Here is a 12128-nt window from a genome sequence, read left to right as displayed (position 1 = left end):
TTCGCTTCCGGCTGTGGCTGGGCCTAGCCGGGAGCGTCCCTCGGTGGCGGCGGCGGCGGCGATGGTGGGGAGGGGGAACCGGGGCTTTGTGCGGGCCCGGGCGGGGTCTGCAGTGGGGAGCCAGGGGGTTGGGGGGTGGGCTGGGTGTCTGGGGTGTCTGTTGGCGGCGGGGTGACCCCCCCCAGGCCCTGACACCCCTCCGCCATTGCCCTCCAGGACAGCGAATTCTCGGACGCGGAGGCGGCCCCGGGCGGGGAGGAGAATGCGCCGGTTTATTGCGTGTGCCGCAAGCCCGACATCAACTGCTTCATGATGTGAGGGGGGAATGGGGGTCCCCGCGTGCTGCAGGGTGTGAGGGGGGGTCTGGGGGGTCCCCAGGTGCTCCGGGATGTGAGGGGGGGGTCTGGGGGTCCCCGGGTGCTGCAGGGTGTGAGGGGGGAATGGGGGTCCCCAGGTACTCCGGGATGTGAGGGGGGCCCGGGGGTCCCCGGGTGCTGCAGGATGTGAGGGGGGGAGTCTGTGGGGGTCCCCAAGTGCTCCAGGATGTGAGGGGGGTCCCCAGGTGCTCCAGGGTGTGAGGAGGGGTCTTGGGGGGGGTCGGGGGGGGCCCCCAGGTGCTCCAGGATGTGAGGGGGGGGTCCGGGGGGTCCCGGCTGCTTTGCCATGGCAGGGCTCTGGGGGAGGGGCGCTTTCCATGGCGGGGGGGACGCAGGGCTGGGGGTCCCGGGCTCTCTTTGTTCCCAGAGGTGTGGGAGGGGGTCCCTTGAAGCAGCATGGGGGGGGTGCAGGGTGCCCTTGGGCTGTTTTGGGGGGGAGGGGGCTGCCCAGCTGAGGGTCTCGGTGTCTCCCCCTCCCCGCCCCGCAGCGGCTGCGACAACTGCAACGAGTGGTTCCATGGGGACTGCATCAACATCACCGAGCGCATGGCCAAGGCCATCCGCGAGTGGTACTGCCGGCAGTGCCGCGGTGAGGGGCTCTGGGGGGGCTCTGGGGGGGCTCTGGGGGGGATTTGGGGGTCCATCCGCGAGTGGTACTGCCGGCAGTGCCGCGGTGAGGGGCTCTGGGGGGCTCTGGGGAGGCTCTGGGGGGGATTTGGGGGTCCATCCGCGAGTGGTACTGCCGGCAGTGCCGCGGTGAGGGGCTCTGGGGGGGCTTTGGGGGGGCTTTGGGGGTCCATCCGTGAGTGGTACTGCCGGCAGTGCTGCGGTGAGGGGCTTTGGGGGGCTTTGGGGGGCTCTGGGGGGGGCTCTGGGGGGCTTTGAGGGGCTCTGGGGGGGCTCTGGGGGGCTCTGGGGGTCCATCTGAGTGTGGTACTGCCGGCAGTGCCGCGGTGAGGGGCTCTAGGGGGGCTCTGGGGGGCTTTGTGGGGGCTTTGGGGGGCTTTGGGGGGGCTCTGGGGGGCTATGGGGGTCCATCCGAGTGTGGTACTGCCGGCAGTGTCGCGGTGAGGGGGCTCTGGGGGGGCTTTAGGGGGCTCTGGGGGGGCTCTGGGGGTCCATCTATGAGTGGTACTGCTGGCAGTGCTGCGGTGAGGGGCTTTGGGGGGCTCTGGGGGGCTTTGGTGGGGCTCTGGGGGGCTTTGGGGGTCCATCTGAGTGTGGTACTGCCGGCAGTGCCGCAGTGAGGGGGCTCTGGGGGGCTTTGGGGGGCTCTGGGGGGGCTCTGGGGGGGATTTGGGGGTCCATCCGAGTGTGGTACTGCCGGCAGTGCCGCGGTGAGGGGCTCTGGGGGGGCTTTGAGGGGGCTTTGGGGGTCCATCCGTGAGTGGTACTGCCGGCAGTGCCGTGGTGAGGGGCTCTGGGGGGCTCTGGGGGGGGCTCTGGGGGGCTTTGAGGGGCTCTGGGGGTCCATCTGAGTGTGGTACTGCTGGCAGTGCCGTGGTGAGGGGCTCTGGGGGGCTCTCGGGGGCTTTGGGGGGCTCTGGGGGGGGCTCTGGGGGGCTTGGGGGGGCTCTGGGGGGGCTTTGGGGGTCCATCCGCGAGTGGTACTGCTGGCAGTGCCGCGGTGAGGGGCTCTGGGGGGGCTCTAGGGGGGCTCTGGGGGGCTTTGCGGGGGCTTTGGGGGGCTCTGGGGGGCTTTGGGAGTCCATCCGTGAGTGGTACTGCCGGCAGTGCTGCGGTGAGGGGCTCTGGGGGGCTCTGGGGGGCTTTGGTGGGGCTTTGGGGGGCTTTGGGGGTCCATCCGAGTGTGGTACTGCCGGCAGTGCCGCAGTGAGGGGGCTCTGGGGGGCTTTGGGGGGCTCTGGGGGGGCTTTAGGGGGCTCTGGGGGGGCTCTGGGGGGCTTTGGGGGTCCATCCGAGAGTGGTACTGCCGGCAGTGCCGCGGTGAGGGGCTCTGGGGGGCTCTGGGGGGCTTTGGGGGGCTCTGGGGACCATCCAGGAGTGGCAGTGCCGTGGTGAGGGGCTCCGGGGGGGCTTTGGGGAGCTCTGGGGGGCTTTGGGGGGCTCTGGGACCATCCAGGAGTGGCAGTGCCGTGGTGAGGGGCTCCAGGGGGACTTTGGGGGGCTCTGGGGGGCTCTGGGGGCCATCTGGGAGTGTTGGGCTGTGGTGAGAGGAGCTGGGGGGGCTGATTTGAGAGGTTCCAGGGACACTTTCGGGGGGTCTGGGTGGTTTTTGGGGGGGGTCTCAGCCACCTGAGTGCGGTTTTGGGGCTGTCGGTGTCGGTTTTTGGGGTCCTGGATCCGCAGATTGGAGGGAGCTGGGCTGGGATTGGGGAAGGGGGGGCGACGTGGATCCTTCAGAGGTGGGGTCTCAGCAGCAGAGGTGGGATTTGGGGTGGGATTTGGGGTGGGATTTGGGGTGGGAATGGGCTCAGGGGTGGGCTCAGGGTGGCTCTGACCCCCTCCCCAGAGAAGGACCCGTCCCTGGAGATCCGGTACCGGCACAAGAAGTGGCGGGAGAAGGAGCACGAGGGGGCCAAGGGCCAGGAGCTGGAGCAGGGCCGGGCGGCCAAGGTGGGCTTGGGGGGGGTCTGGGGGTCCTGGGGACGGCTCTGAGGGGGTCTGGGGGTCCTGGGCACAGCTCTGAGGGGGTCTGGGGGTCCTGGGCACGGCTCTGGGGGGGGGTCTGGGGGTCCTGGGCATGGCTCTGAGGGGGTCTGGGGGTCCTGGCCACGGCTCTGAGGGGGTCTGGGGTCCTGGGCACGGCTCTGAGGGGGTCTGGGGGTCCTGAGCATGGCTCTGGGGGGGTCCTGAGGATGGCTCTGAGGGGGTCTGGGGGTCCTGGGGACAGCTCTGAGGGGGTCCAGGGGTCCTGGGCACGGCCCTGGGAGGGGTCTGGGGGTCCTGGGCATGGCTCTGGAGGGGGTCTGGGGGTCCTGGGCACAGCCCTGAGGGCGTCTGGGGGTCCTGAGCACGGCTCTGAGGGGGTCTAGGGGTCCTGGGCACGGCTCTGAGGGGGGTCTGGGGGTCCTGGAGATGGCTCTGAGAGGGGTCTGGGGGTCCTGGGCATGGCTCTGGAGGGGGTCTGGGGGTCCTGGGCACAGCCCTGAGGGCGTCTGGGGGTCCTGGGCATGGCTCTGAGGGGGGTCTGGGGGTCCTGGGCATGGCTCTGAGAGGGGTCTGGGGGTCCTGGGCACGGCTCTGAGGGGGTCTGGGGGTCCTGGGGACAGCTCTGAGGGCGTCTGGGGGTCCTGGGGATGGCTCTGAGGGGGGTCTGGGGGTCCTGGGCACGGCTCTGAGGGGGTCTGGGGGTCCTGAGCACGGCTCTGAGGGGGTCTGGGGTCCTGGGCATGGCTCTGAGGGGGTCTGGGGGTCCTGGGCATGGCTCTGAGGGGGTCTGGGGGTCCTGAGCACGGCTCTGAGGGGGTCTGGGGTCCTGGGCATGGCTCTGAGGGGGTCTGGGGGTCCTGGGGACAGCTCTGAGGGGGTCTGGGGGTCCTGAGCACGGCCCTGAGGGGGTCTGGGGGTCCTGGGCACGGCCCTGGGAGGGGTCTGGGGGTCCTGGGGACGGCTGTGGGGGGGGGTCTGGGGGTCCTGGGGACAGCTCTGAGGGGAGGGTCCGGGGGTCCTGAGCACGGCTCTGAGGGGATCTGGGGGTCCTGGGCACGGCTGTGGGGGGGTCTGGGGATCCCTGGTGAATTTTGGGGTGTCCCTGGTGGCTTTTGGGTTTTCCCTGATGGGTTTTGGGGTATCCCTGGTGAATTTTGGGGCATCCCTGATGACTTTTGGGGCATCCCTGATGGGTGTTGGGGCGTCCCTGGTGAATTTTGGCTTTTCGGGCATCCCTGGTGGGCTTTGGGTTGTCCCTGGTGGCTTTTGGGGCATCCCTGGTGGGTTTTGGGGTGCCTGACTCCCCCAAACCCCCTCAGATCAAGCGCTCTGCTCGCATGTGCGGCGAGTGCGAGGTGGGGGTGACCATGGCTGGGTTTTGGGGTGTCCCTGGTGAATTTTGGGGATGTCCCTGGTGGCTTTTGGGTTTTGGGGCATCCCTGGTAAATTTTGGGTTTTAGGGTGTCCCTGGTGGCTTTTGGGGTTTCCCTGATGGGTTTTAGGGTGTCCCTGGTGGCTTTTGGGGTGTCCCTGATGGGTTTTGGGGCATCCCTGGTGGATTTTGGGGCGTCCCTGGTGAATTTTGGGTTTTGGGGCATCCCTGGTGGGTTTTGGGGCATCCCTGGTGGGTTTTTTGGGGCGCCTGACCCCCCCAAACCCCCGCAGATCAAGCGCTCTGCTCGCATGTGCGGCGAGTGCGAGGTGGGGGTGACCATGGCTGGGTTTTGGGGTGTCCCTGATGAATTTTGGGTTTTAGGGTGTCCCTGGTGAATTTTGGGGCATCCCTGGTGTGTTTTTTGGGGTGCCTGACCCCCCCAAACCCCCGCAGATCAAGCGCTCTGCTCGCATGTGCGGCGAGTGCGAGGTGGGGGTGACCATGGCTGGGTTTTGGGGTGTCCCTGATGAATTTTGGCTTTTCGGGCATCCCTGGTGGCTTTTGGGGCATCCCCGGTGTGTTTTTTGGGGTGCCTGACCCCCCCAAACCCCCGCAGATCAAGCGCTCAGCCCGCATGTGCGGCGAGTGCGAGGCGTGCCGGCGCCCCGAGGACTGCGGCCAGTGCGACTTCTGCCGGGACATGAAGAAATTCGGGGGCCCCAACAAAATCCGCCAGAAGTGCCGCCTGCGGCAGTGCCAGCTGCGGGCGCGGGTGAGGGGACGCTCGGGGTGGCCTTGGCGTGTCCCTGGCGTGTCCCCAGCGTGTCCCTGAGGTGTCCCTGGCGTGTCCCTGAGGTGTCCCCGGCCTGGCTCTCTGTCGCTGTGTCCCCGTCCTGTGGCTCTGTCACCGTCCCGTGCCCGTGTGCCACCCGTCCCGTGGCTCTGTCACCGTCCCGTGCCACCCGTCCCGTGGTGTGACCCCGTGCTTTGTCACCACCCTGCCCCGTCCCCGTGGTGTGACCCCGTGCTTTGTCACCACCCTGCCCCGTCCCCGTGGTTCTTTGTCACCCTGTCCCCTGTGCTGGCACGTCCCCTGTTCCTCACGTGTCCCCCCCACCAAGCTCCTCTGTGTGTCCCTGCTGTGTCCCTGTGCCACCCTGATGTGTCCCTGTGCCACCCTGACGTGTCCCTGCTGTGTCCCTGTGCCACCCTGATGTGTCCCTGTGCCACCCTGATGTGTCCCTGCTGTGTCCCTGTGCCACCCTGATGTGTCCCTGTGCCACCCTGATGTGTCCCTGCTGTGTGCCTGTGCCACGCTGATGTGTCCCTGTGCCACCCTGATGTCCCTGTGCCACCCTGATGTGTCCCTGCTGTGTCCCTGTGCCACCCTGATGTGTCCCTGTGCCACCCTGCCGTGTCCCTGCTGTGTCCCTGTGCCACCCTGATGTGTCCCTGTGCCACCCTGCCGTGTCCCTGCTGTGTCCCTGTGCCACGCTGATGTGTCCCTGTGCCACCCTGACGTGTCCCTGCTGTGTCCCTGTGCCACCCTGATGTGTCCCTGTGCCACCCTGACATGTCCCTGTGCACCCTGACGTGTCCCTGCTGTGTCCCTGTGCCACCCTGCCGTGTCCCTGCTGTGTCCCTGTGCCACCCTGATGTGTCCCTGTGCCACCCTGCCGTGTCCCTGCTGTGTCCCTGTGCCACCCTGCTGTGTCCCTGTGCCACCCTGATGTGTCCCTGCTGTGTCCCTGTGCCACCCTGATGTGTCCCTGTGCCACCCTGACGTGTCCCTGCTGTGTCCCTGTGCCACGCTGCTGTGTCCCTGTGCCACCCTGATGTGTCCCTGTGCCACCCTGATGTATCCCTGCTGTGTCCCTGTGCCACCCTGATGTCCCTGTGCCACCCTGATGTGTCCCTGCTGTGTCCCTGTGCCACCCTGACGTGTCCCTGCTGTGTCTCTGTGCCACCCTGACGTGTCCCTGCTGTGTCCCTGTGCCACCCTGACGTGTCCCTGCTGTGTCCCTGTGCCACCTTGATGTGTCCCTGTGCCACCCTGACGTGTCCCTGCTGTGTCCCTGTGCCACCCTGATGTGTCCCTGTGCCACCCTGACGTGTCCCTGCTGTGCCCCCGTGCCACCCTGATGTGTCCCTGTGCCACCCTGACGTGTCCCTGGTGTGTCCCTGTGCCACCCTGCTGTGTCCCTGTGCCACCCTGATGTGTCCCTGCTGTGTCCCTGTGCCACCCTGACGTGTCCCTGTGCACCCTGACGTGTCCCTGCTGTGCCCCTGTGCCACCCTGACGTGTCCCTGCTGTGTCCCTGTGCCACCCTGCTGTGTCCCTGTGCCACACTGATGTGTCCCTGTGCCACCCTGACGTGTCCCTGCTGTGTCCCTGTGCCACCTTGATGTGTCCCTGCTGTGTCCCTGGGTCACCGAGTGTCCCGTGTCCGTCTGTCACCCTGTCCTGTGTCCCTGTGCCACCCTGACGTGTCCCTGCTGTGTCCCTGTGCCACCCTGAGGTGTCCCTGCTGTGTCCCTGGGTCACCGAGTGTCCCATGTCTATCTGTCACCCTGTTCCCATGTCCGTCTGTCACCCTGTTCCGTGTCCTTGTATCACCCTGTCCCCACGTTCCTGGGTCGCCTTGTTCCCATGTCCCTCTGTCACCCTGTCCTGTGTCCCTCTGTCACTCTGTCCCCATGTCCCTGGGTCACCCTGTCCCCGTGTCCCTGTGTCTGTGTGTCCCTGTGTCACCCTGTCCCTGTGTCCCTCTGTCACCCTGTCCCTGTGTCCCTGTGTCACCCTGTCCCCATGTCCCTCTGTCACCTTGTCCCGTGTCCCTGTGTCCCCAAGTCTCCCATGTCCCTGTCACCCTGTCCCCATGTCCCTGTGTCTGTGTGTCCCTGTGTCACGCTGTCCCGTGTCCCTGTGTCCCATGTCCCCGTGTGTCCCTGTGTCACCCCATCCTGTGTCCCTGTGTCCCGTGTCCCCGTGTCTGTGTGTCCCTGTGTCACCCTGTCCCTGTGTCCCCAAGTGTCCCATGTCCCTGTGTCACCCTGTCCCATGTCCCTGTGTCATTCTGCCCCGTGTCCCTGTGTCACCCTGTCCCGTGTCCCTCTGTCACCCTGTCCCCATGTCCCTCTGTCACCCTGTCCCGTGTCCCTGTGTCACCCTGTCCCGTGTCCCTGTGTCACTCTGCCCCGTGTTCCCATGTCCCTGTGTCCCTGTGCCACCCTGTCCTGTGTCCCATGTCCCCGTGTGTCCCTGTGTCACCCTGTCCCACGTCCCCATGTCCCCGTGTCCCTGTGTCCCCAAGTGTTCCATGTCCCTGTGTCACTCTGTCCTGTGTCCCGGGTCCCCGTGTGTCCCTGTGCCACCCTGTCCCTGTGCCCCCAAGTGTCCCATGTCCCTGTGTCACCCTGTCCCGTGTCCCTGTGTCACCCTGTCCCGTGTTCCCATGTCCCTGTGTCTCTGTGCCACCCTGTCCTGTGTCCCATGTCCCCGTGTGTCCCTGTGTCACCCTGTCCCATGTCCCTATGTCCCCGTGTCCCTGTGTCCCTGTGTCACCCTGTCCCTGTGTCCCCAAGTGTCCCATGTCCCTGTGTCACCCTGTCCCGTGTCCCTGTGTCACTCTGCCCCGTGTTCCCATGTCCCTGTGTCCCTGTGCCACCCTGTCCTGTGTCCCATGTCCCCGTGTGTCCCTGTGTCACCCTGTCCCACGTCCCCATGTCCCCGTGTCCCTGTGTCCCCAAGTGTTCCATGTCCCTGTGTCACCCTGTCCTGTGTCCCGGGTCCCCGTGTGTCCCTGTGCCACCCTGTCCCTGTGCCCCCAAGTGTCCCATGTCCCTGTGTCACCCTGTCCCGTGTTCCCATGTCCCTGTGTCTCTGTGCCACCCTGTCCTGTGTCCCATGTCCCCGTGTGTCCCTGTGTCACCCTGTCCCATGTCCCTATGTCCCCGTGTCCCTGTGTCCCTGTGTCACCCTGTCCCTGTGTCCCCAAGTGTCCCATGTCCCTGTGTCACCCTGTCCCGTGTCCCTGTGTCACCCTGTCCCGTGTCCCTGTGTCACTCTGCCCCGTGTTCCCATGTCCCTGTGTCCCTGTGCCACCCTGTCCTGTGTCCCATGTCCCCGTGTGTCCCTGTGTCACCCTGTCCCACGTCCCCATGTCCCCGTGTCCCTGTGTCCCCAAGTGTTCCATGTCCCTGTGTCACCCTGTCCTGTGTCCCGGGTCCCCGTGTGTCCCTGTGCCACCCTGTCCCTGTGCCCCCAAGTGTCCCATGTCCCTGTGTCACCCTGTCCCGTGTTCCCATGTCCCTGTGTCTCTGTGCCACCCTGTCCTGTGTCCCATGTCCCCGTGTGTCCCTGTGTCACCCTGTCCCATGTCCCTGTGTCACCCTGTCCCGTGTCCCTGTGTCACCCTGTCCTGTGTCCCTGTGTCATTCTGCCCCGTGTTCCCATGTCCCTGTGTCCCTGTGCCACCCTGTCCTGTGTCCCATGTCCCCGTGTGTCCCTGTGTCACCCTGTCCCACGTCCCCATGTCCCCGTGTCCCTGTGTCCCCAAGTGTTCCATGTCCCTGTGTCACTCTGTCCTGTGTCCCGGGTCCCCGTGTGTCCCTGTGCCACCCTGTCCCTGTGCCCCCAAGTGTCCCATGTCCCTGTGTCACCCTGTCCCGTGTTCCCATGTCCCTGTGTCTCTGTGCCACCCTGTCCTGTGTCCCATGTCCCCGTGTGTCCCTGTGTCACCCTGTCCCATGTCCCTGTGTCACCCTGTCCCGTGTCCCTGTGTCACCCTGTCCTGTGTCCCTGTGTCATTCTGCCCCGTGTTCCCATGTCCCTGTGTCTCTGTGCCACCCTGTCCTGTGTCCCATGTCCCTGTGTCCCGTGTCCCTGTGTCCGCTGTCCCTTCGTCCCTGTGTCCCCTGTCCGTGTATCCCTGTGTCCGTGTGTCCCATGTCCCCTGTCTGTGTGTCCCTGTGTCTGTGTGTCCCCTGTCCCTTTGTCCCTGTGTCCCTTGTCCATGTATCCCTGTGTCCGTGTGTCCCTGACGTGTCCCCTGTCCCTGTGTCCCCTGTCCGTGTGTCCGTGTGTCCCATGTCCCCTGTCCGTGTGTCCCTGACATGTCCCCACCATGTCCCCACAGGAGTCCTACAAGTACTTCCCCACCTCGGTGAGTCCCTGGGGCCCTGGGGGGGGGGGTGGGGAGGGGAGGGGAAGGGGGAGAGGGGCCAGGCCTGCCTTGGGGGGGGGCGGGGAGGGCCACCCCAAAATCCGGGGTCCCCCTGGGGTGCTGGGGGGGGCCCTGGGGTGGGGGTGGGGGTGCCCAGGCAGTGCTGACCCCACCCCCGATTGCTGCAAGGGGGTCCCACGGTGCCATGGGAGGGGGTCCTGGGGTGCCTTGGGGGGGTCACTGGTGGGGCTGAGCCCCCCCCTGACTGGTGTGGGAGCACAAGGGGGGGTCCCAGGGTGCCTTGGGGGGGGTCCCAGGGGGTCCCTGGCGGTGCTGAGACCCCCCCCCCCCAGCTGATGAGGGTGTCCTTGGAGGGGGGGCCATGGGGGGGGGTCCTGGGGTGCCATGGGGGGGTCCTGGGGTGCCGTGGGGGGGTCCGGGGGGGTCCCTGGCGGTGCTGACCCCCCCCCCAGCTGGCGCGGGGGCGCGAGGGGGACCTGGAGCTGCTGAAGTCGCAGCTGGGGCCGGGGCCCCCCGAGAGCCTCTCGGACGAGGAGCTGCCCCTCGACCCCCGGCTCTACCAGGAGCTCTGCGCCGGCGCCTTCGACGAGCACGGCCTGGTGAGCCCCAAAACCGCCCCCCCGGGACCCCCAAAACTGCCCCCTGGGCACCCCAAAACTGCCCCCCCATGGCACCCCAAAACCGCTCCCTGAGACCCCAAAACTGCCCCCCTGGGCACCCCAGAACTGCACCCCCATGGCACCCCAAAACCACTCCCTGAGACCCCAGAACTGCCCCCCCCTGGGACCCCAGAACTGCCCCCCCCCCCGGGCACCCCAGAACTGCCCCCCCCTGGCCACCCCAAAACTGCCCCCCAGGACCCCAAAACCGCCCCCCGGGCACCCTGAAACTACCCCCTGGGACCCCAAAACTGCCCCCCCGGGCACCCTGAAACTGCCCCCCAGGACCCCAGAACTGCCCCCCCATGGCACCCCAAAACCGCTCCCTGAGACCCCAAAACTGCCCCCCCCGGGCACCCCCAAAACTGCCCCCTGGGCACCCCCAAAACTGCCCCCCAGGATCCCAAAACTGCCCCCTGGGACCCCAAAACTGCTCCCCCATGGCACCCCAAAACTGCTCCCTGAGACCCCAGAACTGCCCCCCAGGACCCCAGAACTGCCCCCCATGGCACCCCAAAACTGCTCCCTGAGACCCCAGAACTGCTCCCCTGGGCACCCCCAGAACTGCCCCCCAGGACCCCAGAACTGCCCCCCAGGACCCCAAAACCACCCCCTGGGCACCCCAAAACTGCCCCCCCCGCACACCCCAAAACTGCCCCCCAGGACCCCAAAACTGCACCCCAAAACTGCTCCCTGAGACCCCAAAACTGCCCCCCCGGGCACCCCCAAAACTGCCCCTCAGGACCCCAGAACTGCCCCCCCTTGGGACCCCAGAACTGCCCCCCTAGTACCCCAAAACCGTCCCCCGGGACCCCAGAACCCCCCTGGGCACCCCAAATACCCCCTGGGCGCTCCGGTTACCCCCAGGTCCCTCCGAGCTTCTGCTGTTCAGGGGTGGCTTTGTGTGTCAGGGCCGGGTTTAGGCCGTTTAGGCCTGGTTTTAGGCTTGGCTTAGGCTGTTTAGGCCTGGTTTTAGTCTGTTTAGGCTTGATTTAGTCAGTTTGGGCCTGGTTTTGTTTGTTTAGGCCTGCTTCAGGCCTGGTTTTAGGCCATTTGGGCCTGGTTTAGTTTGTTTAGGCCTGCTTCAGGCCCGGTTTTAGGCCATTTGGGCCTGGTTTTGTTTGTTTAGGCCTGGTTCAGGCCTGGTTTTAGGCCGTTTGGGCCTGGTTTAGTTTGTTTAGGCCTGCTTCAGGCCCGGTTTTAGGCCATTTGGGCCTGGTTTAGTTTGTTTAGGGCTGGTTTAGGCCTGGTTTTAGGCCGTTTGGGCCTGGTTTAGTTTGTTTAGGCCTGCTTCAGGCCCGGTTTTAGGCCATTTGGGCCTGGTTTTGTTTGTTTAGGCCTGGTTCAGGCCTGGTTTTAGGCTGTTTGGGCCTGGTTTAGTTTGTTTAGGCCTGCTTCAGGCCCGGTTTTAGGCCATTTGGGCCTGGTTTAGTTTGTTTAGGGCTGGTTTAGGCCTGGTTTTAGGCTGTTTAGGCCTGGTTTAGGCCTGGTTTAGGCCGTTTAGGCCTGGTTTTAGGTTGTTTAGGCTTGGTTTAGGCTGTTCAGCAGTGCTTTTGCGTATCACGGTGAGCTCCACGTGTGTCAGGACGTGTCCCCGAACGTCCCCAAACGTCCCCAGGGTGCCCTGGCACATCAGGGGTGCCCTGGCACATCAGGAGTGTCCCCAGGATGTCCTGGCATGTCAGGGGTGTCCCCATGGTCTCCTGGCACATCAGGGGTGTCCCCAGGGTGCCCTGGCACATCGGGGGTGCCCTGGCACATCAGGGGTCTCCTGGCACACGAGGGGTGTCCCCAGAGTGCCCTGGCACATCAGGGGTGTCCCCGAGGCGTGTCCTGGCACATCCGGGGTGTCCCCAGGGTGCCCTGGCACATCAGGGGTGTCCCCAGGATGCCCTGGCACATCAGGGGTGCCCTGGCA

The 12128-nt window shown here is 66.2% G+C and overlaps 1 protein-coding gene across 4 annotated transcripts in view; it reads left to right on the top strand.

Annotated features, from left to right (window-relative positions):
• The window catches only part of CXXC1 (CXXC finger protein 1), a 33277-nt gene continuing 21149 nt past the window's right edge, over positions 1–12128 (top strand). The window contains exons 1-7 of one of the 4 annotated variants that reach the window (XM_068998256.1): positions 1–64; positions 217–314; positions 866–966; positions 2851–2954; positions 4982–5137; positions 9504–9530; positions 10115–10150. In XM_068998256.1, the coding sequence (XP_068854357.1) occupies positions 62–64; positions 217–314; positions 866–966; positions 2851–2954; positions 4982–5137; positions 9504–9530; positions 10115–10150 (525 nt within the window). In that variant the 5' untranslated portion in view covers positions 1–61. Of the gene's footprint in view, positions 65–216; positions 315–865; positions 967–2850; positions 2955–4981; positions 5138–9503; positions 9531–10003; positions 10151–12128 lie in introns of all 4 variants that reach the window. The other 3 variants (XM_068998255.1, XM_068998254.1, XM_068998257.1) reach the window with 3 other exon arrangements.

This window comes from Aphelocoma coerulescens, chromosome 31 (genome assembly GCF_041296385.1).
Source record: "Aphelocoma coerulescens isolate FSJ_1873_10779 chromosome 31, UR_Acoe_1.0, whole genome shotgun sequence".
NCBI lineage: Eukaryota > Metazoa > Chordata > Aves > Passeriformes > Corvidae > Aphelocoma > Aphelocoma coerulescens.
The sequence above is the reverse complement of the archived record's forward strand: the minus strand, read 5'-3'. Positions and strand labels throughout refer to the sequence as shown.